Raw genomic sequence first — 24,622 nt, 5'->3', positions numbered from 1 at the left:
ATTAGAAGGGACTCACACAGACTGAAAGTGAAAGGATGGAAAAATATCTTTCAGGCAAATGGAAAGGAAAAGAAAGCTGGGGTAGCAATACTTATATCGGACAAAATAGACCTCAAAGTGAAGGCCATAACAAGAGATAAGGAAGGCCACTTCATAATACTAAAGGGATCAATACAACAAGAAGATATAACCCTGGTAAACATATATGCACCCAATGCAGGAGCACCCAAATTCATAAAAAAACTCCTGGAGGATATCAAAGGAGAGATCGACAACAATACAATCATTGTAGGGGACTTTAATACACCACTGACAGCACTGGATAAGTCTTCTAGACAAATAATCAGCAAAGATACAGCAATCCTAAATGACTCACTAGATCAGATGGACTTAATAGACATCTTCAGAACACTTCACCCGAAAGCCAGGGAATATACATTCTACTCAAATGCTCATAGGACATATTCAAAAATAGACCATATATTGGGTCACAAGCAAAGTATCCCCAAATTCAAGAAGATTGAAATCATAAAAAGCGTCTTCGCAGACCACGATGGCATAATATTAGAAATAAACTACAATAAAAACAACCCAAAATACTCAAACACCTGGAAGCTGAATAGCATGCTATTAAATATTGATTGGGTTACCAATGAAATCAAAGAAGAAATTCGAAACATCCTGGAAACTAATGACAATGAAAACACAACAATCCAAAACCTATGGGACACAATGAAAGCAGTCCTGAGAGGGAAGTTTATAGCTCTACAGGCCTATCTCAAAAAACAAGAAAAAATGGTAGTAAATCATCTAACTCTACAACTCAAAGAATTAGAAAGAGAGCAACAAGAAAACCCCAGAGTGAGCAGAAGGAAGGAGATAATAAAGATTAGAGCAGAAATAAATGACATAGAGACCAAAAAAACAATACAGAAAATCAATGAAACCAAGAGCTGGTTCTTTGAAAGGATAAACAAGATTGACAAACCTCTAGCCAGACTCACCAAGAAGCAAAGAGAGAGGACCCAAATAAACAAAATCAGAAACGATAGAGGCGAAATAACAACAGACCCCACAGAAATACAAATGATTGTTAAAAAATACTATGGACAGCTCTACTCCAACAAACTAGACAACCTGGAGGAAATGGACAAATTCCTAGAAAAATACAACATTCCAAAACTCAATCAGGAAGAATCTAAAAATCTCAACAGGCCAATAACTATGGAAGAAATTGAAGCAGTCATCAAAAAGCTTCCAGCAAACAAAAGCCCAGGACCAGACGGCTTCACAGGGGAGTTTTACCAAACATTCAAGGAAGAACTGAAACCTATCCTCCTCAGACTACTACAAAAAATTCAAGAGGAAGGAACACTTCCAAGCTCATTCTATGAAGCCAGCATCACCCTAATACCAAAACCAGGTAAAGACAACACAATGAAAGAGAATTACAGGCCAATATCCCTCATGAACATAGATGCCAAAATCCTCAACAAAATCTTAGCAAATCGGATCCAGCAGTACATCAGAAAGATCATACACCATGACCAAGTAGGATTTATCCCAGGGATGCAAGGATGGTACAATATCCGCAAATCAATAAACGTGATACATCACATAAACAAATTGAAAGAAAAAAACCACATGGTCATATCAATTGATGCAGAAAAAGCATTTGACAAAATTCAACACCCATTTTTGATAAAAGCTCTCAGCAAGGTGGGAGTAGAAGGATCATACCTCAACATAATAAAAGCCATATATGACAGGCCCACAGCCAACATCATACTCAATGGACAAAAACTAACACCATTCCCCCTAAGAACAGGAACAAGACAGGGATGCCCCCTCTCACCACTCCTCTTCAACATAGTACTGGAAGTGTTAGCCATTGCAATTCGGCAAGAAGAAGAAATAAAAGGCATCCAAATTGGAAAAGAGGAAGTAAAACTGTCCTTATTTGCAGACGACATGATATTATACATACAAAACCCTAGAGACTCCATCAAAAAGCTACTGGACTTAATACATGAATTTGGCAATGTAGCAGGATACAAAATTAACCCCAAGAAATCCGAGGCATTTCTATACACCAATAGTGAACTTTCAGAAAGAGAGATTATAAAAACAATCCCGTTTACCATCGCACCAAAAAAATTAAGCTACCTAGGAATAAACTTAACTAAAGAGGTAAAAGACCTCTACTCAGAAAACTACAGGACGTTGAAAAATGATATAGAGGAAGACATAAACAGATGGAAGAACATACCGTGTTCATGGATTGGTAGAATCAACATCATTAAAATGTCCATACTACCCAAAGCAATCTATAAATTCAATGCACTTCCCATTAAAATACCAATGGCATACTTCAGAGATCTAGAACGAACTCTCCAAAAATTCATCTGGAATAAAAAAAGACCCCAAATAGCTGCAGCAATCCTGAAAAAGACCAAAGTAGGTGGGATCTCAATACCAGATATCAAGATGTATTACAAAGCCACTGTTCTCAAAACTGCCTGGTACTGGCACAAGAATAGGCATATAGATCAATGGAATAGAATAGAGAGCCCAGAAATCGGCCCGAACCAATATGCTCAATTAATATTTGACAAAGGAGGCAAGAACATACAATGGAGCCAAGATAGTCTCTTCAATAAATGGTGTTGGGAAAATTGGACAGATATATGCAAGAAAATGAAACTAGACCACCAACTTACACCATACACAAAAATAAACTCAAAATGGATAAAGGACTTAAATGTACGACAGGAAACCATAAAAATTCTAGAAGAATCCAAAGGCAACAAAATCTCAGACATATGCCGAAGCAATTTCTTCACTGATACAGCTCCTAGGGCACTTGAAACGAAAGAGAAAATGAACAAATGGGACTACATCAAAATAAAAAGCTTCTGCACAGCAAAAGAAACCATCAACAAAACAACGAGAAAACCCACTGTGTGGGAAAACATATTTGCCAATGTCATATCTGATAAGGGCCTAATCTCCAAAATTTATAGGGAACTCATACAACTTAACAAAAGGAAGATAAACAATCCAATAAAAAAATGGGCAAAGGACCTAAATAGACACCTTTCAAAAGAGGACATTCAGAAAGCCAAGAGACATATGAAAACATGCTCAAAGTCACTAATCACCCGAGAGATGCAAATCAAAACAACAATGAGGTACCATCTCACACCTGTCAGACTGGCTATCATCAACAAATCAACAAAGGACAAGTGCTGGAGAGGATGTGGAGAAAAAGGAACACTTGTGCACTGCTGGTGGGAATGCAGACTGGTGCAGCCACTATGGAAGACAGTATGGAGTTTCCTTAAAAAACTGAAAATGGAACTCCCATTTGACCCTGTGATCCCACTTCTAGGAATATATCCCAAGAAACCAGAAACACCAATCAGAAAGGATATATGCACCCCTATGTTCATAGCAGCACAATTCACCATAGCTAAGATCTGGAAACAGCCTAAGTGCCCATCAGTAGATGAATGGATTAGAAAACTGTGGTACATCTACACGATGGAATACTATGCTGCTCTAAAAAGGAAGGAACTCTTACCATTTGCAACGTCATGGATGGAACTGGAGAGCATTATGCTAAGTGAAATAAGCCAGTCAATGAAGGAAAAATACCACATGATCTCACTCATTCATGGATAATAGAGACCATTATAAACTTTTGAACAATAATAGATACAGAGGCAGAGCTGCCTCAAACAGATTGTCAAACTGCAGCAGGAAGGCCGGGGAGGGTTGCGGGGCAGGAGGTAGGGGGGTAAGAGATCAACCAAAGGACTTGTATGCATGCATATAAGCATAACCAGTGGACATAAGACATTGGGGGATAGGGGAGGCTAGGGGACTGTCTAGGGCGGGGGGATAAAATGGACACATATGTAATACCCTTTGTAATACTTTAAGCAATAAAAATTAAAAAAAAAAGAATAAAGAATAAACATTCATGTATATGATGCTTAAAAAAAAAAAAGAAAAATGAAAAGTAGAACTACTGTATGATCCAGCAATTCCTCTGGGTATTTACACGAAGGAAATAAAAACACTAACTTGAGAAGACAGCTGCATCCCATGTTCACAGCAGCATTATTTGTAATAGCCAAGACCCAGAAACCACCTCAGTGTCCATCAATGGGGGAACGGATAAGGGAAATGCAATATAAATCTCAGTGTTATTCAGCCACAACAATGAAAGAAATCCTGCCATTTGTGACAACACGAATAGACCTGGAGGGACGATGCTAAGTGAAATAAGACAGATAGAGAAAGACAAATACTGTATGATCTCACTTATCTGAAAAAAAAAAAAAAAAAAAGCCCCACAAAACCCCAAATTAACAAAACTCATAGATACAGAGGACAGACTGTTGTTGCGAGAGGTGGGGCATGGGCGAAATGGGGGAAGGGGGTCCAAAAGTACAAGCTTCCAGTTATTAAATATATGTCATGGGGATGTCATGTACAGTATGGTGACCATAGCGCATAATACTGTATTACATATTTTAAAGCTGTGAGAGAGTAAATCTTAAAAGTTCTTATCACAAGAAAAAGTATTTGAGCCCTAGCTGGTTTGGCTCAGTGGACAGAGCGTCAACCTGCGGACTGAAGGGTCCCAGGTTGCGGGCTCGATCCCCAGTAGGGGGAGTGCAAGAAGCAGCCAATCAGTGATTCTCTCTCATCATTGATGTTTCTATCTCTCTCTCCCTCTCTCTTCCTCTCCGAAATCAATAAAGAAATATTTTAAAAAGAAAAAATATTTGTAACTATGTATGGTGACAGATATTAACTAGACTTATTGTGGCCAACCATTTCCCAATACATGTATCAAATCATGATGTTGTACACCTGAGACTACCATAATGCTATATTTCATATACTGAAAAATTACATTGTGATGAGGGCTCCCTGATTCTGTGAATATACCAATAATCATACAATTGTACTACAAACAGGGATACTGTATGGTAGTTGTATTATATTTCCTAAGCTGTTAAAACAACAATTCCTGCTGCCTGGCCCACTCTTAGCATACTACGCTTGGACCTACTCAGCCTGACCTCTGGGTCTCCTAGTTTGGAGCCACCAGGAGGCAGCTGCCCCCTCTAGGTGCTCCAGCACAGCCCCTGCCTGCAGCTGCCGATGACCTGCCCGGGCCTGAAGGCCCCATAAGCCCGTTTCTTCCTGATGTCTCCATCGAGGGGAAGCCCTTCCCCATTGGGTATCATTTCAAAGCCCTGCCGTCTGCTCCATCACAAGTATTTACCTTGTGCTGGTCTGTTTCTGATATACCAAGGAGAGCAAGTGACTGCCACTGTGTCTCTTCTTTTGGGGTGGAAATGGGAGGTATCAGAGGGAGAGGAAGATATGGTAAGGCCCAGGTCCCAGTCTAGAATGGAGGATGCAGATGAACCTCTCTCCCCCATTAATAAGCTGCCCTGAAGTGGAGTGACTGTTCTGAAATTAACTGATTTTCTTGGCTTCCTCTGGATGGTCCCAGAGGTTTGGGGGCTCCGTGACAGGGATGCGGCTGAGAGTCCGACACACATGATGGCATGACAAGGCCTAAGGAGAGAAACGCCTCCTGGGCTCCCTGACTCGCCATCAAGAAGCAAGAACACTTGGTCTTGCTGCGTTCTGCTGTCTTGGCTCACACACACAGCCAGGAATGCCCTGAGCACGAGTGTGTGCTGGGATTCCCTGGGGACAGTGGCTGGGAGGAGCGGGGTGCAGATTTGGGAAGAGGGCATGGCTACCCTCTACATCTTCAGGAGCTCCCTGCAGGGACCTCAGTGTGTGTGGCACAGAGACTCAACACCTTATCTGCTACCCAAGTCAAGGGTGGGTAAGGGGAGCTGAGAAAGATATGGGGCAAGGATTCCCCGCCAAGAACTCGAAGCTTCCTGAGGGCATAAACTATGCTTCATCCACCTCCATGGCCCTTGGTGGCCCAGGCAGTGCTGAGGCGGTCAGTTCTGACGAATGGTCCTGACAGGAGGAGGCAGGGGTCTGATCTGATGGGGATGGAGTCCTGACGGGGCACAGGGATGGTGGGGCAGTGCACATACTCGTTGAACTGGTCCTTGGCGGCCTGCAGTGCACTCCGGGGCTGCGGGTAGTTGGAGACTGTGATGGAGGCCCGAGGGCCACACAGCAGCTTGAATAGGAGGTTGTCCACAATGGCCAGCGCGGTGGCCGGGGAGTGGTATGCCTGGTTGTTGAATAGGGCGGTGATGACTGTCCGCTCGCCGACATCTCTGAAGGATGCTGCCACCAGGCACCGCTCGTTAAAGCCTCCCCCCTCCACCGAGGCCCTGAAAATCAGGAACTCCTCCAGGTCACCTGGGGGACAATGGCAGAGTCAGCAGTGTGGACAACTGGTGCCCATGGCCCACGCTCTGGGGAGTTCTGAAAGCCTGGAGGAGCCAAGGGAAAGACACACAACCTTCCAGGCGCACAGAAACTGTCCATGGCCTGTCCACCCTACACACAGGCTGTTCCACCCTGCCTGCAGGCTCACTGCTCTTGTCTTGCCTCTCACTCAGCTGTAAAATGGGTACAGTGATGCCACCTATATCGCAGGACCCAAGGGTCAGCAAGGGAATAGGGACACATCAGTGAACCCTAGTACTGATATTTACACTGGTTTCCATAAGGCCTGCTGTCATTACCTCGGTCAGGTGTTTTTGAGTACAGTGTACAACACCACGCCGTGAGGTGGTCAGAAACTAAAGGCCCCACACTCCACCAGGGAGCAGGCAATTGAACCTTCCAGATGGACTATGGCAGCGTCCTGAATCCCCAGAGCCACTGTGCACCATGAGAGCCCCACAATCTTTGGGTCAGGCTGGGGGCACATGGGGTGACAAAGAGGGGCACCCACCACTGTTTCAATGGGGCTAGTCAGGGTCACAGTCACTGGCGGGGCCAAGTGGGGACTCTGGGCTGCAGGAGCTCCTGCCCAGCACAGTGCCCAGCACAGTGCCAGCCCATTCTAGGCTGCCCATTCACATAGCTACAGAATAAATGAATTCCTGCCAAGATTTGGTGACCATTCAGTATACTGAATCTCAAAGTAGCTGGCCAGGAAGTGGGAGGGGAGCAGTGAGGGGAGCAAACCTTCAAGCATAGTCCATGTCACTAGAGTGATGCCAGCTCCAAACCCATGGCAGCGTCCAACTGCCACCCCTGGGGACATGGGATGGCTTTGGTTTTAGGATGATGGAAGAAAACACTGTGTCACATTAACGCATACTGTGACCAGCCAGCAACAAAGAAAGGGCAATGTAAAGATCATGGAAGTTTCACATTTCCTTTGAATGGGCCTAAGTATAAAACTTCAGGAAATGACCCCTTGGACAAAATTTGGCCCTAGAGATGCTGTCTTACGTCTTCTTCTGACTCAGTGCAACCATCTTCTCCCCCAGGGGAGACCTGGCATGTCTGGAGGCATTTCTGGGTGTCATGATGGGGTGGGGTGGGTGGGGGAGCAAGGGGGCCTATGGTGCACAGGCCAAAGAAGAACTAACGACCCCAAATCTCTACAGCTCTCTACTCGTGCCGCTTGGGTCCTGAGCCCCAGGGATGCCCCTTACCCAGCACCTCCCGAGGCTCCTGGCCCTCAGCCTGCAGCATGTCCTTCAGGTGCTCAGCTAGCTGCTGGTCCAGCCGAGAGGTCCCAGGCACCGAGAAGGGCACAACAGTCCTGCCGTACTCGCCCAAGGTGAGCTTCAGGATGGGGTCGTCAAAGATCTCGGAGGAGTAGTTGATGGCCAGGAGGGCTAGGGTGATGGACATCACAGGGACCAGCACCTGGGCCGCCACCATCTTCCACTCCCGCCAGCTGTATGTGGCCTTCTTTAGGAACATGGCCAAGAACTGCTGGCAGTAGAGGGTGAGCTGCAGCAGAGGAGACGAGGTGACACGGCTGCCACTCGGGAGCCAGCATCTGACCAGCAGCAGGCATGGTTCCCATGTGAGCCTGGGGCCTTTGGCTGACATTGTGCCCTGGGGCCCCTGAACTTCTTGCAGGGCTCAGTCAGTGACATGCAGGACACGTGTGTTCGTGTCCCTGCAGGTCCTGATATGAGCCTCAGGGGGTCTTGCAACAGCCATGGAGGCAGGGCAGGCACTGTTTCCTTGTCACGGGAATTAGGGGACTGGCTGTGGTCCCACAGTTCTCCCGCTGAGGCCTCAGCCTCCCCTTGCTACTGGTATGAGGACACCGGCTGCGCTTACAGAAAAAAATAAGTCCCTCAGCTGCCCATATCCCCCAGCTTCACCTCTTAACTGGCTTCCTAAGTGTGGGGAGTGTCACAGGAACCAGTCCCCAGGTCTGCCGCATGCTGACCATGCAACCTTGGCCCAGGCCTCTGTTTTCTATCCATAAAATGGAACCAGTGCTGCTTCTACCTCATCAAATGCTGGCACACGTCAAGATCTTGGTGAAGGGAGCATTGTCAGCATCATAAGCAAAAATTCACTCTTATTCCTAAGGGGCCAAGTTAGAAGGTCAAGAAATTACAACTGCTCAATAAAAATGCTCACGTTTTCCTTCTCTTTGCCAACCCGTGGGAGCACGAGCTGTAATCTACCCTCTTCCTGGCACATTGACCCTCCCGAAGTCCACATCTACCCTCATGGACCCTTAGCACGTGGGACTTAGGGGTCTCTCAATCCTCCTGCACTGCCTGGCTCCAGGCCCCAGCACTCACCCCTGTGTTGAGCTTGATGGCGGTGCAATCCTCAATCAGGGCGCCAATGCCGTCAGTTGGGTCCATTGTCCCACACAGGTTGCTGTCCAGTGCCCAATCGCTTGCCCGCCTCTCGTGCTGGTACTGCAGGGCAGGCAGCTGGATGGCCTGGATGTCCATGCTGGTGTCTACCAGCTTACCGACCCTGCACCAAACACACGAGGCCTGGTCATAAGGGAGGGAGAAGCTATTGTTCCACGGAGAAAGGAAGCAGAGGAGGGGAAAAGAGGGAGATTGTCAGAGGCACTAAAATAGAATGCCATCAGCTTCTTTGGCTGGTCTGTGCATGCATTCAATCATCAGTAAATACCTCCAGAACACCAGCTATTGCAGCAAGGAAAGTCCAGGAGAGAAAGACAAGCAGACAGAGACCCTGCTCATGGGGATCCTGGTCTCTTGGGGAGCCTGATCAAGTTCAGCATTTATAATCAGGGCTGTCCCAGGGGACACAAGGAGGCTTGGGTCATGACAGCTACACTGTGTTTACCTTCACTTATTCTGTTGCCTGCTCTAGGCATGGGCCCTCAAGGAGAAATCCCTACCTCACATTCTATTTCTTTGCATCTCTAGTTCTTAACACTGTATCTGTCAAATAAGCACTCAACAAATGTCTGATGCATGCGTCAGTCATATCGAGCTCACCCTGCAGTTCTGAAGGTCTGAATGCTAAACTTCACATCTCCATTAGGGGTGGAGGCATGCTCTGGACTACTGTCTAAACCTGAGAGGAGTTTGGCAAACTTGCTGTTGCCAGGAGAGAGACCCCAGGGGAAGCGTACACACTCCCAACAGGATCGGAGCACAGCTGCTCTCCGCTTTCTGAATTGCAGTGCATGTCAGAAACCTCACTGAGTTCACGTGGTCTTGATAACAGAGTCATGATTCGAACTCGGGCTCTGATAGCTGGCCCACTGCCCTGCTTCCACCCCAGGCATATGTCCACCCTCAGGTGGGTGTTAGAGATATAATTGAGAGGACTGCTTTATCATTCTAAAAAAACCATCCACTCACAAATTATAATTCTGATTTCTGGTTCAATTCTACAAGATATTACAAACAATATCATTAAATAAGCAAATAGCAGTGGGGAAAAATCATCCCCATTGCTGAGTCCTAGACACACTTACTGACCGTAAGAAGACTTCCTCCATGGTAGTCACAGAGGCCCCAAAGCTGGCAATGCCCAGCTCCTTCTGCTTCTTCTCCAGTTTAGCAAAAAGACTTTCAAACCTGAAAAAAGACCTGGAGTGATGAGTCCCTTCTCAATGATGTTCCAGATACTTCATTCCTAAATAATCACCCCCGTGTAGTGTGGGGGAGGGGCAAAAGAAGTGAGCTCCTTGAAATACCATCTCAAAAAAAAAAAAGGAAGTCAGGTTTTGTTTCCTGCCTTTAAAAAAATTGACTTGAGAGTGAGAGAGGAGGGAGGGGAGGAGGGGAGGAGGGAGGGAGGGAGGGAGAGAGAAAAAGAGAGAGAAGAGAGATTTGTTGTTCCACTTATGTGCTCTGACCAGGGATCAAATCCACAACTTTGGCATATATGGCGATGATCTAACCAATTGAGCCATCCAGCCAGGGTTCCCTGACCCCCCCTTTGTTTCCATGTAACGTGTACAAAGGCATTCTTTAATAGTATACACCTACATGAGATCATAAAACCAACCAAAAGCAATGGTGAATATTTATTTGATTGCAGGGCAAGGACAATTCTCTCTAAAAAGAAATCACAAGGGAGAAGATATAACCCATTAAATGTAAAGTAGCTGCCCTGGCCCGTGCGGCTAGGTTGGCTGGATTGTCATCCTGTGCACCGAAGGGTTGCTGGTTCAATTTTCAGTCTGAGTAAATGCAGGGATTGCAGGTTGAATTCCTGGTACAGGAGGCAACCAATCAATGTTTCTTTCTCCCTCTCCCTCTCCCTACCCCTCTAACAGCAATAAAACAAAACAAAACATAAAATTAAAAAAAATAAATGTAACGTATCTGTATGGAAAAAAATCTCACAAAATTAGGCAACTACAAAATTGGAAAAGTTGCAACAAAAATGGTTGATATTAATTATCAACATGATATTAATGGGTCCACTACAGGCAAATTAAAAAACAAAACATAGCCCTGGCCGGTGTGGCTCAGTTGGTTGGAGCGTACCCCGTACGTCAAAAGGCGACAGGTTCAATTCCTGGTCAGGTTTGGTCCCCAGTTGGGGTGCATATAGGAGGCAGCAGATCAATGTTTCTCTCTCATATTGATGTTTCTCTCTCCCTTCCTCTCTCTAAGAAAAATAAAATAAAATAAAAAATACAGTACTATAAATGTATTTTCTCTTCCTTCTGATTTTCTTATTGACATTTCCTTTTCTCTAGCTTATTTTGTTGTACAAGTACAGTACAATACATATAACAGAAAAAACACGAGTTTACTGACTCTTTGTTATCGGTAAGGCTTTTGGTAAACAGTAGGCTATTATTAGTAGCTAAGCTTTTGGGGAGTCAAAATTTATATGTGGATTTTTTAATGTGCAGGGGTAGGGGAATCAGTGCCCCTAAGCTTTGCGTTGTCCAAGGGTCAACTACATATAAAACACTCTGACTGATAAATAAGAAAGAGATATGAACACATAATATGCAGAAAAAGCAAGGCTGAAAAACCAGGAAGGCCCTAGCTGGTTTGGCTCAGTGGATAGAGTATCAGCCTGTGGACTGAAGGGTCCTGAGTTCGATTCTGGTCACGGGCATATGCCTGGGTTGCGGGCTCGATCCCCAGTGCAGGAGGCAGCCGATCAATGATTCTCTCTCATCGTTGGTGTTTCTGACTCTCTCCCCCTTCCTCTCTGAAATCAATAAAAACATTAAAAACAACAACAAAAAACCCCACATTACTCAATCGGGCTTGTAGCAAGATTAAAAGTACTTTTATGATTTATGTCCCAAAGTTTCAGAATGTGAATCAAGTTTGGTTTTTTACCTCCCCACCCTGGTAGTCTGCACTGTTTATGAGGCATGTGTCTGTGACTCAAATTCTAAGACCAAGAAGACATACAAATTCGCAATTCCACAGAGAACTCTGGATGGGTTGTTGTGCATGCTTCACCCGGTGTGAGCGATGCACTGAGCTCCCCTTTGATGAGTAAGACACTTTTTTGCTTCTCAGATATGAGTGTGTTTCCCCCAGCTCCACTGCACAGGGAGGCCTGGCACCCTGGGCCCAGCAAGCAGAATCGCCATGCTCACTGTGCTGACTGTCACAGGCCCAGGACCTGAGAGATGCCCACTGGCCAGGCCTGACAGGTGCAGGGCGGGTGACTCTGAGCCTGGAGCCCTCACAGCCCACTGAGCCCCATTCTCTGATCCGCACGTGCGCGCTCTCGGGACACGTACCTGTGCGTGCTCTCCTTGGGAAGAATGAACGACAGCTCCGCTCCGGCACTGCTCTCCAGGGAGGCGTTGGGGATGTGGTGGTAGACGAGCCGGGAGATGCTCTCTGGGTTGCAGTGAGGTTCCTTCACCAGCGTCATGTGGTAGCCTGCACCTGCAGCACAGCGGAGCCCCACAGGAGGCTGTCGCCCATGTTTCTGGGCCTACCCAGGTCCTCAGGCTCAGGACCATGGCAGGCTCATGGGAAAGGGGCTGGAGAGCAGGGGTCCTCTCAGAACTCCTCAGAGCTATCCTGAGGGTTTGCCTCCTGCTCCCTAGCTGGGAAGAGATGCTGGAAAAAGTGGGAGCTAAGCATGATAAGGAGGTGAAACCAAGCCAGACTTCAGACTTCAAGTCTCAGAGGCTGTGGTAGATACTATCCCCAAGAACCTTGCTTTCTCAGTAATGGAACCCCAGGACGGAGGCCATCCAGTCTCCACCAGCCTGATGGTGACTACACTGGGTCACCATCTACTTGACAGGACTGTGTGCTGAGCAGGGGGAGCCACAGAAGGAAGGTATCCAACTCCTGAGGTATCTTGTCTTCTGTCTTTGCTCCTTCCCGCTGGCAGAATGTGGATGGGACCTGGCACACTGGACATGAGCTGCCCTTGAGGAAAATCATGCCGACATAGCAAGGAGGATCCTGATTCCACATGCGACCCACCAGCCCTGGACCATGTCATAGGCCACTTGCTGGTGTGAGAGCTGCAATACTGGCACACGGCGTGGCCTCTCCAAGAGCACTGCTGCTCTGGGCAGCCCTGATTCTCAACTGCTATTCCATTGACCATGACTGGTGGTTGTTCTAATCCAATCAAGACAATCTGCTCCACTTCCCTCCCTCTCCACTCTTACAATCCCCTCTGCCTGGGGCCTCGGGTCTCCACCCAGACGTAGCAGACAGAAGTCTAGGGAAGGCCTCTCCCTGACGGATCTCGGGGGCCTATCACTCGAGGATATTTTTTTACTGATTTTTAGAGAAAGTGGAAGGGAGGGAGGGAGAGAGAGAGAGATGTGATAGAGACACATGGATTGGTTGCCTCCCACACGCACCCATACTGGGGCCAGGGATCGAACCCACAACCCTTTGGTGGATAGGCCAACACTCTAACCACTGAGAACGCCGGCCAAGGCAACAGTGGGCACTTTGTTCAGCACACTGGGTCAGTGACACTGACCACATATAGACCAACCTATAGGTTGGTCTACCCAGCCCACTTCCCACCCTCGGCCACTCACCATATTTCTGTTTGAGGAACAGCGAAGACCCGCAGCACTGCAGCTCCCCCTTGGCCATGATGGCGATGCGGTCCCCGAGCAGGTCGGCCTCATCCATGAAGTGGGTGGTCAGCAGGATGGTGCGGTCACTTTTCTGCTGCTGAAGGAGGTCCCAGATGGCCCTTCTGGAGATGGCGTCCATGCCCGAGGTGGGCTCATCCAGCATCAGGACCTGGAGGGCGAGGCACAGCCTGGGAACAGGTCTGGGCTGGCCGTATCCTCGGCCCATGCAGCTCAAGTCCACAAAGACGCAGCAGGACCGCCCTTGCCTAACTGCCCATACAGGGTGTCCAGGGCCAGGGTTTCTGAGCCACGGCTGCGGAGCCAGCAGCCAGCCCAGGCCGAGTGGGAGCTAGAGGGCAACGCCTCTGGGCCCACTGCCCCAAGTGTTTGTTCATCGCATATGGGGGCCCTGGCCGTGTCCTTCAGGAGGTCGGGCCCGCTGCCCTGTACCTTGGAGCCCGCGATGAGGGCGATGCCGATGGACAGCTTGCGCTTCATCCCCCCGCTCAGGAACCTGCTCCGTGAGTCCCGCTTGTCCTCCAGACCGAGGATGTGCAGCATCTGTTTGACTTCTTCAGGGCACTTCTGGCGGGACAAGCCTTTCAGCTGAAATAGCAGGGAACAGAGGGTTCGACAGGGGCTTCTGAGGGGCCATCCAGTGAACCCCTTAGCCTTGGCATTGTCTCATCCTTTCATGTGTGGGCCTCCCAGCCCTGGCTTCCCTCCCACCTCCCCTGCTCCAAGTGTATGGGAGGGCTCCACGGAGCAGGTCTGGTTTGCCGGGAGGCTAAGGGCTCAGCTGGCTGCCTGGGGAACTCAAGCATGCGGACTAAGGAACAAATATGACAAGGACAACCTCTGAATCCCATGCCCTGCGGCTCACCTGAGCATAGAAGTACAGGTGCTCTGCTACTGTCAGGTTGTCAAACAGGACGTCGTGCTGCGGGCAAAGGCCCAGGCTTTTCCGGATCTGAGCCATGTCTTGTGAAATCTCATACCCGTTGATATATGCCCGCCCACTGGTTGGGGGAAAAAGACCTGCAGCCAAGGAGAAGACCAAAGGCTTAGGTTCAGCGGATACCCTGCCAGCCAGCACGAGGCGCAACGGCCTTGCCATGTCCTTGCAGTTTTGCCTCAGTTCACCCAAGGACTGGCCTGTGAGCGGTTTGCTGGTCACACTGCTCCTGCCATGGTGGCCATGTGGCCCCTCACCTGTGAGCATTGAGAGGGTGGTAGTCTTTCCTGCACCATTGTGGCCGAGTAGGACAGTGATCTGCCCCTCATACAGGTTCAGGTTCAGGTCTTTGACGGCTGCCTTGCCCTTGTTCCCCACTCTGAACACCTGCAGGAAAGGCAGAGGCGGCCCTGGACTTCAGGGGCCCTCAGGAACTCGCTCCATGGGTCCCTCCCACTCCCACCATCACTATTCAGCAGGCAGAGAGGCGGAAGTTTCGGACAGAGTGCTGACTAGTGGCCATGCTGCCTCCCGCTGTTCTCTGACTCCTCCACCCCCAACAGCTCCCCAACATCCCTGGTGTCTGGCATCAAAGGCTTGTGAGGCCAAGGCACCACTGTGCAGCCAGCACCGCGTCACTCACTGCAAAGCTGCTGAGAGGTTAAGTCTGCGCAGTGGCATGCATTACTGACTCAACCCCGCGTCTCCACACTGGGCCCTGGGGACGCAGCGTCTGAGTGGTGGCCAGCGCCTGGGAGAGCTGGTCAGAGAGCAGCCCCGAGGATCCAGGAGGCAACAGGCCCAGAGGACAGGCACCAGCTTGGAGAGAGCCAGAGGCAAGGCAGCAGGTCTTACCACCCGTGACTCCGAAGTCCCCCTTCCCTGCCTGTCCCCACAGGGTGTGACACCTTGGATATGTGCTTGATCTTGATCCCGGCCACCAGGTTCTCTGGCTCAGCTTCAAAGTACTCTGTCTTGAGGGCTTTCTCAGGGTCGTGGTCTTCCTCCTCTTTCCCTAAAACCGTTCTCGGGTGCCCGCACCAATACGAGGGCTAGATTGGAAAGCAGACGGGTCTCAGATGGCTGATTCATGTCAAGTCATTGTGTTTGTGACAAATAGAGCAACAATGAACTGACATGCTAAAGGCAGGCAGCAGTCAGGCCCCGGTCTTCCCGCCCACAAGGCTGCGCACAGGAGACGCTGCTTAGAGCCCCAGGGCTGGGTCAGGATCCAGCACAGCCCCCCACTCTCTACTCCTGGGAAGCACTCAGCCTCAGCTTCCTAATCTGCCATATGGCATGACGACAACTCACACGCATATTGTCATATCATATCCACTCAGATGTGACACGGAGGAAAAGCAAACAGTGACATTTAATACAGACAGGTTACTGGATGTTCCAGCCCAGAGTGATGTCAGGATAGACAGCGGTTCTCAACCTTCTGGCCCTTTAAATACAGTTCCTCATGTTGTGACCCAACCATAAAATTATTTTCGTTGCTACTTCATAACTGTAATGTTGCTACTGTTATGAATCGTAATGCAAATATCTGATATGCAGGATGGTCTTAAGCAACCCCTGTGAAAGGGTCGTTCAACCGCCAAAGGGGTCGTGACCCACAGCTTGAGAACCACTGGCACAGAACATGAAGGAGGCTGTGTCTTCACACCCTCAACTGCACCCTTACTCACCTACACAGAAGCGCATGAACTATATAGGAGGAGCCAAAGGGCCAGGCCTCCCTCTGCTATGAGGAAGCCCCGCCCCGCCCCGCCCTGTCTAGGGGATGACTCTCACCCTCTGTCTGGCTATCACAGGGACAGGCTGTGTGAGGGGTAAGACTAACCACAAACCGTACCCATGCCCCACACTCGAGGGAGGCCAGTGGGCACAGGTAACACAGGGCCACAGGTAAGGTGAGAACAGGGCCCTAGAACTCCCTGTAGAGGTACGCCTTCGAGGGGAGACTTGGTTTAACCCACAGTTATGTTCCCAGTGCATTTCCAATGCCTGGAATAGTTCTAGCACACCATAATCCACTGGTTTTAAACCACATGTTTTACGTGACTTTGAAATCAGACTGGTTCTTAGGAATCATGGTATGCCACAGTATTAAAATATTAACTGTATTTTTCTTTCTTTTTTAAAATAATTTTCTTTTATTTATTTTCATTGATTTCAGAGAGAAAGGGAGAGGGAGAGAAAGATAGAAACATCAATGATGAGAGAGAATCATTGATCAGCTGCTTCCTGCGCCCCCCACTGGTCAGCATGAGGAGCAGGGGCATCAGGACTCACCGTGATGAAGAAGTACCAGGGCTGGGGCACACCAAACTGCCCCGGGAAGATGGCCTCCACATACCAAGTCACCAGGCCGTAGAGGACAGAGTCCAACAGCAGCATGCCTAGCACTTGCCCAAAGGAGAAGTCATCGTCCACGTTGACAGGACTCAGGAGGTCTCGCCACTGGACGCCAGTGCCTGGAAAACAGACCAGGAAATGAGCCTGACATGGCCCTGCAGCCTCCTCTCCCCGCCAACAGCAATGCCAGCATGACTTCTCCCTTCCTGCTCTTATGGCCAATCTGATGACTTTCTTTGGGTCTGTTTTTAAATATAATTTTAAAAAATATATATTTTTATTTATTTCAGAGAGGGAAGGAGAGGAGAGATAGAAACATCCATGATGAGAGAGAATCACTGATCGGCTGCCACCTGCACGCCCCACACTGGGGCTCGAGCTCACAACCTGGGCATGTGCCCTTGACTGTTATCAAACCTGGTGCCCTTCAGTCCGCAGGTCAACGCTCTATTCACTGAGCCAAACCAGCTAGGGCTCTTCAGGTCTTGAAGGTAAGAGTAAGTTACAAAATCGATGTTATAGAATCAGCAAAAGCTCATTAACTGACAAGACAGGCTCAAATTTGATTGTGAGGACTGACTGCTGCCTGTGTTTAGCATGTCAGTTAATTGTTGCTCTATTTGTCACAAACACAAACACATATACATAAACAAATATCTTTATGTATAATACACATATACATTATGCACACACATACGCATACATATATGTGATTTGGGGTAAGCCCAATATTGGATCAGTGTGCATTTCATATGTCTTTTTAAAAATGGGAAAATGCTTTGGACACATAGAAAGCTCTATGTAGTGATGCTCATAGTGTTTTGTCTTCTCCTTGTTTTGCAACAGCACAGTCCCAACGATGCTTGGGTATCCTGTGGAGCCAGACGACCTGTTGGATCTAGAACCTCTGATGAAAATGGCTGCTCTCTGGCCTTGGTCAATGTTTACTTTGAAACAACTAGAAATTTGTCTGTTTTTCGAAAATTCAGTATAGAACTTTGAAAAATGAGAGGTGTCATACAGTTATATTCTTCTCTGTAAATGGCTTTTTAAAAAGTATTTGAAGGAAACCAAGATGGCAGCATAGGTAAACACCGGAGTTTGCTGCCTCGAACAACCACTTCAAAAATACAACTAAAAGACGGAACGGACATAATCCAGAACCACAGGAAGGCTGGCTGAGTGGAAGTTCTACAACTAGGAGGAAAGAGAAAAACATACCGAGACTCAGAGGAGGGGCAATGCTGAAGTAAAATACTAAGGTGCGGAGTGCATGCGGAGCGGGCTGGTGGCTGAGGGCGTGGTTGTTGTTTTCGATCGGGAGGGAGTCTCAGGCTCTGAGCTCCAGCTCCAGGCAAGTCTCTAGGGACCCAGACTCATACGGGAGAAGCGGGACTGTCTGGCATCGCTCAGAACCCTAGGGCAGCTTTCTCTCCGTGGGGCTTGCAGCGATTACTGGGACACTGAGAAGCAGAGCCTCTGAGGGCAAGACTGAGAGCAGCCATAATTGCTAACCCGCCCTGTTGATCCCATGGGACCCGCCCCGCTCAAGCCCTGGAGGGAGACTTTTGCTGGATAGCCTCAGGCAAAGGCTAGATTAGCACCTCCCTAGAGATCCAGGAGCCAGGAAGCCCAGAGGTCAGAGTGGGACCATCCAGTTTGCAGCTCCATGGAACCATAAAAGACACACTCGGGGGCAGACTCAGTGAGCAGCAAAGCCCCATCGAAGCAAATCTAGCCCCAGAGGGGTGTCTCCAGCACAGAAGTTCTCCCACTGCAGACACAGCTGATTCTCACAGCCAATTGGCCTGGAGGTCAATTCCTCCTAGTGATAACTACAACAATCAAGGCTTAATTACAACAAGACTGTGCCCAAAGCCCACAAGGGGGTGCACCAAGAGTGTCTACCTCAGGTAATTGGGACACTTAGCACAGAAATGCACTCTATCGACACAGCGAAGCGTAAAAAAATGCCGAGACAAAGAAACAGGACACAAACGACAGAATGGGAGGAAAGCAAACTGCTGGATATAGAGTTCAAAACCACACTTTTAAGGTCTTTAAAGAACTGTCTAGAAGCCACCGATAAATTTAATAAGGCCCTCGAAAAGACTGGTGAGACCGCCGATAAATGTAGTGAGATCTTCAAGAAGACTGGTGAGACCGCCGATAAATGTAGTGAGATCCTCAAGAAATCTAATGAGACCCTCGATGTTGTGATAAAAGACCAACTAGAAATTAAGCATACACTGACTGAAATAAAGAACATTATACAGACTCCCAACAGCAGACCAGAGGAGCGCAAGAATCAAGTCAAAGATTTGAAATACCAAGAAGCAAAAAACACCCAACCAGAAAAGCAAAATGAAAAAAGAATCAAAAAATACGAAGATAGTGTAAGGAGCCTCTGGGACAGCTTCAAGCGTACCAACATCAGAATTATAGGGGTGCCAGAAGATGAGAGAGAGCAAGATATTGAAAACCTATTTGAAGAAATAATGACAGAAAACTTCCCCTACCTGGTGAAAGAAATAGACTTACAAGTCCAGGAAGCACAGAGAACCCCAAACAAAAGGAATCCAAAGAGGACCACACCAAGACACATCATAATTAAAATGCCAAGAGCAAAAGACAAAGAGAGACTCCTAAAAGCAGCAAGAGAAAGACAGTCAGTTACCTACAAGGGAGTACCCATACGACTGTCAGCTGATTTCTCAACAGAAACTTTGCAGGCCAGAAGGGAGTGGCAAGAAATATTCAAAGTGATGAATACCAAGAACCTACAACCAAGACTACTTTATCCAGCAAAGCTATCATTCAGAAGTGAAGGCCAGATAAAGAGCTTCACAGATAAGAAAAAGCTAAAGGAGTTCATCACCACCAAACCAGTATTATATGAAATGCTGAAAGGTATCCTTTAAGAAGAGGAAGAAGAAGAAAAAGGTAAAGATACAAATTATGAACAACAAATACACATCTATCAACAAGTGAATCTAAAAATCAAGGGAATAAATAATCTGATGAACAGTATGAACTGGCGATTGTAATAGAATCAGGGACATAGAAAGGGAATGGACTGACTACTCTTGGGGGGAAAAGGGGAGTGGGGTGAGGGAAGAGATTGGACAATAATCGTGCACCTATGGATGAGGCCAGTGGGTGGGGAGTGAGGGCGGAGGGTGGGGTGGGAACTGGGTGGAGGGTAGTTATGGGGGGAAAAAGTAACTAATGTAATAATCTGAACAATAAAGATTTAATAAAAAAAAAAGTATTTGAATCCTGAAAGGGACGGTGCATTAAAAGTCCACATTGTACTTCACACTACTAAACATGGAAACATATATTTAAAACGAAAGTGTTGGAAGACACTGTTGGAAGAAAAAAATTCTAAGTAAAGATAAAGCCGCACTAAAAAAGAAAAGATAAAGCCACACTGAGGCTCCTGTGACTATCCACCTGCCTCCTTCCATAGGCCCTCCCTCCCCCAACCAGAAGCTACAATAACTAGGAATTGCGTGGTTGGGAGAAATGAGAGCATTCATCCTGAAAAAGAGACCATCTGGATGGGTTAGGGCCAACATGGCCTTAAATTGCACACAGGTCAGTCATGTAGAAAGGAGATTGCATCTCACTTCCTGCTAGTGAAGCCAGAAAACAATGTTCTGGTTTGTCCTTGTTTTTCCCTCAGGCCTCCTCACCCTCACTGCCAATCATTGCAGGTTCAGGGGGCCGGGAAAGGGAGATGTGCTAATTGTACCACTTTACAGAGAAGAGGCATGGATCAAAACCCATGGGCTTTGACAGAACAGAGAAAGACAAACGCCTTATGATTTCACTTACACGTGGAATCTGAAAACAAGATAAACGAACAAGCAGAACAGAAACAGACTCAAAGATACAGAGAACATTTTGATGGGTGTCCGATGGGAAGGGTTTGGGGGGATGGGAGAGAAAGGTGAAGGGATTAAGACATGCAAATGGGTAGTTACAGAATAGCCATGGGGATGTAAAGTACAGCATAGCCAATAATATTATAATAACTATGCATGGTGTTAGATGGGTACTAGATGTATGGGGGTGATCAGTTAATAAGTTTTATAAATGTCTAATCACTGGGTCGTATAACTGAAACTAATATAATATTGTACATCAACTGTAACTGAAAAATAAACAGCTATTTAAAAAACCAAACATGGCCATAACCGGTTTGGCTCAGTGGATAGAGCATCGGCCTGTGGACTGAAAGGTCCCAGGTTCGATTCCGGTCAAGGGCATGTACCTTGGTTGCCGGCACATCCCCAGTAGGAGGTGTGCAGGAGGCAGCTGATCGATGTTTCTCTCTCATCGATGTTTCTACCTCTCTATCTCTCTCTCCTCTCTCTCCCTTCCTCTCTATAAAAAAATCAATAAAATATATTAAAACAAACAAACAAACAAAAAACCAAACATGGACTCTGAGACCTGGATGTAATAACTCTGAATGCCTCCTGCTGCAGGCAGAGGCTCGGGTAATCGAGTGCAATCCCACGTCCGCAGGTGCAGATGCTCACATCCAGTGTTTTCCTGCAGCAACAGCTGGTTCCAGGCAGAGCTCTGAGGGAACTCAAAGCCGGGACTACACCATCCAGGTGGTGGAGGCCGAGAACCTGTCTTCCAAATGCATCACTCGCTCAGCTGTCCCGATGTGTCTATTACCGGATTTGGAGGTGCGTCTGCTCAGACTCTCTTGGGTGTCACTGAATCAGCAAGGGCAGCTAGTGAGAAGGAAAATACTCACCTTTTGCTTCAAATTTTCCAATGAGTTGGGCTCCCATCGCCATGGCGACATTGGACAGGAGACAGGAGAAGAGCTTCTGGCTAAGGGTCATCCAGTTGTATCGAGGAGCAACGAAGAAGTAGGGGATGTAAGTAAAGAAGTACAGGCAGCCCCCGACGGCGGCCGCCATGTTGGCTACAGATGAAGAGAGAAAGGTAAGTGTGATAAAATCATGCAGGAGAGTTTGCAGGAATGTGTCAGCAGGAAGCCCGTGAGCCTCAGCCCCCCCCCCCCCCCCCCCCAGGACACAGGCGCTGGTGCTGGGGACTCCAGGCTTGGCCTGCAGTCTTTTCTCTAGTCTGGGTGCCTGTGCCCTAGGGAATGTGATCCTGCTCAGGGCGGTACATGTCCTCTTCATCCTGGGACCACACATTGATTTTCCAGCCCTCTCCTACAGACTTCACCTCCAATTGCCTCGACATTGGACACCTGACATGACTAACACTGAGCCCCTCACCACAGCCTTGCTTCCTGCCTGGTCTTCCCCTTCCCATTCACTCATTCATCTCACGGGTAATCACTGAGTGCCTACCCTGTGCCAGGCCTGCTCCAGGCACCAGGGAGACCACTGCAAACAAGACAGACAAAGCCCCACCCGAGTTTATAATCCCGTGGGGACACAGATAGCCAGCAAGGCGAAGAAGGAGGACGAGACATTCCCTAGACCAGGGGCTGTGACTGTGACCAGGTGGCCAAGGAAGGCTTTGACGAGAAGGTGACATGTGGGAAAGACCTGAGAGAGGTGAGGATGGGTCGTGGAGGTGTGGGGGAAACAGTGTGGCTGTAGTCCAAGCTAGCAGCCCTCAAATGCTTTGTTCTTAAGACTCCTTAACTTCATTAAAAATTATTAAGGACATCAAAGAACTTTTGTTTATGTGAGTTATACACACACACACATCAATGTTGACTGCATTAGAAATTAAACTAAGGACATTTAAAGATATTTAAGAATAAAAATAATAAACCCATTACAGGCTAACATAAATATTTTTATGAAAAACACTCTATTTCTCATAATTTAGTAAGACAAGCGCAAGAGGTTACATTTTTGCAAACCTCTGCATGTTTGACTTAGATTATAGCTGAATTGTCATAGCTGCTTGTGTTACATTTTTTGGGTCAAGTGAATAAAGAAATCAGCTTCACACAGATAAGTAGTTGGAAAAGAGAGGGTATTTAAAAGCCTTTTAGATATTTGTGGGTATTCTTTTTTGACACTACACCATTCAATAAGTGGTAGTTTCTTAAAGGTTAGGTGCCATGTGGAATGAAACTAACCAGTGAACTTTTCATACGATTACACTGAAATCCATTGGTCTAACTTGCACTTTAAATGGATTAATCTTCTTGCATGATTTATAACATGATGCCTTGGTCATTTGGATAATATTGCTTGAGTTATGCAGATCTAAGTGTTAACACATTTTATTATACAACAGAGGGCCCAAGTAGATATTTCTCCAAAAAGGACACACAGATGGCCAACAGCAAATGCAAATCAAAACCACAATAAGATATTACCTCAGTTTGTCAGAATAGCTATCATAAAAAAGACAACAAAAATGTGTTGGTGAGGATGTGGAGAAGAGGAAACCCTTGTGCACTGTTGATGAGAGTGTAAATTAATGTAACCACCATGTATGGAGAATCCTCAAAAAGTTAAAAATAGAACTACCATATGACCTAGCAATTACATTCCTAGGTATTTATCTGAAGAAAACAAAAACAATTATTTGAAAAGATATATGTACCCCTATGTTCATTGCAGCATTATTTACAACAGCAGAGATATGGAAGCATCCTAAGTATTCATTAATAGATGAATGGATAAAGATGTGGTACATATATGCACAATGGAATAATACTCAGCCATAAAAAAGGAAATCTTGCCATTTGTGACAACATGTCTGAAACTAGAGAGTATTATGTTACATGAAATAAGTTGGACAGAGAAAGACAAATACTATATGATCTCACTTATAAGTGGAATACAAAAAACAAAACAAACAAATAAAACAAAATAGAAACAAACTCAGAGATACAGAGAATAAACTGATGGTTGCCAGAATGGAGAGGGTTGTGGGGTGGGGTGGAAAAGGGGAAGGGGATTAAGAAGTACAAACTTCCCATCCTATATAATAAAAGGTTAATATGCAAATTGTCCCCTCCACTGGGAGTTCGACCAGCCGGCCAGCCCTCCTTCCCCCTGCATCACCTCCCCACAGCCCAATCAGCCCAATCAGGGAGGGCCAGCTGCATCCCACCTGTGCACGAATTCATGCACTGAGCCTCTAGTTATAAAATAAGTCATGAGGACATAATGTACAGCATAGGGAACATAGTCAATAACATCATTATAACTAAGTACAGTGACAGATAATGACTAGACTTATTGTGGTGATCACTTTGTAAGGCACATAAATGTTGAATCACTATGTTGTATACCTGAAACTAATATACTTACTGTATGTCAATTATAATTAAAAATAAATTAAAAAAAGAATTAGTCAGGGATGTACTTCAACACCTAGAAAATTGAGTCCAAAGGAAAGTGCGGATACAAAAACTCTTCAGTTTCTATTTATCACAAATGAAACTGCCAGGTTTTCTGGGGTTTTATCACCCCCTGTCCTCTGTTTCCGGGGTCAGGAATACTCACCTTTGCTGAAGAAGGTGCTGACCATGAAGCTGAAGGAGATGGAGGAGATGGCAAAGCAGACCAGGAAGACCAGCACCAGAGAGGGGTCGCTGTGTGCAAGCACCGCCACGTCCTTCTTCACCTGCGTGGGGTGCCACCCCAGAGGTCAGCACACGCAGGTGACAACCGGGAAGGTGGGGACAGGACATGTTCCGGCCATAAGTGAAATGGGTGGGGACTGGTGAAGGGGCTACACTGAGTGCATGACTATGAAACCACTGCTCCTCTCTACTGAGCCCAGGCAGACTCCCCTGAAATCTGCAAACGTGGAATCTTGGGGTCTCTATGGTGATACTACGGCCG

At 47.1% G+C, this 24,622-nt stretch overlaps 1 protein-coding gene across 2 annotated transcripts in view; it reads right to left on the bottom strand.

Moving 5' to 3' along the window:
- The window catches only part of ABCA3 (ATP binding cassette subfamily A member 3), a 59,451-nt gene that overhangs the window by 15,412 nt on the left and 19,417 nt on the right, over positions 1–24,622 (bottom strand). For both annotated transcript variants that reach the window (XM_036310127.1, XM_036310126.1), the window contains 13 exons: positions 24,281–24,401; positions 21,583–21,756; positions 16,743–16,924; positions 15,350–15,493; positions 14,699–14,828; positions 14,370–14,524; positions 13,937–14,092; positions 13,445–13,655; positions 12,167–12,317; positions 9,921–10,019; positions 8,751–8,934; positions 7,632–7,935; positions 6,105–6,378 (listed from right to left, as the gene is read on the bottom strand). In XM_036310127.1, the coding sequence (XP_036166020.1) occupies positions 6,105–6,378; positions 7,632–7,935; positions 8,751–8,934; positions 9,921–10,019; positions 12,167–12,317; positions 13,445–13,655; positions 13,937–14,092; positions 14,370–14,524; positions 14,699–14,828; positions 15,350–15,493; positions 16,743–16,924; positions 21,583–21,756; positions 24,281–24,401 (2,285 nt within the window). The remainder of the gene's footprint in view (positions 1–6,104; positions 6,379–7,631; positions 7,936–8,750; positions 8,935–9,920; positions 10,020–12,166; positions 12,318–13,444; positions 13,656–13,936; positions 14,093–14,369; positions 14,525–14,698; positions 14,829–15,349; positions 15,494–16,742; positions 16,925–21,582; positions 21,757–24,280; positions 24,402–24,622) is intronic.

Source organism: Myotis myotis, unplaced genomic scaffold (assembly GCF_014108235.1).
Source record: "Myotis myotis isolate mMyoMyo1 unplaced genomic scaffold, mMyoMyo1.p scaffold_m19_p_5, whole genome shotgun sequence".
NCBI classification, from domain to species: Eukaryota; Metazoa; Chordata; class Mammalia; order Chiroptera; family Vespertilionidae; genus Myotis; species Myotis myotis.
This window is presented reverse-complemented; position numbering and strand designations above follow the sequence as displayed.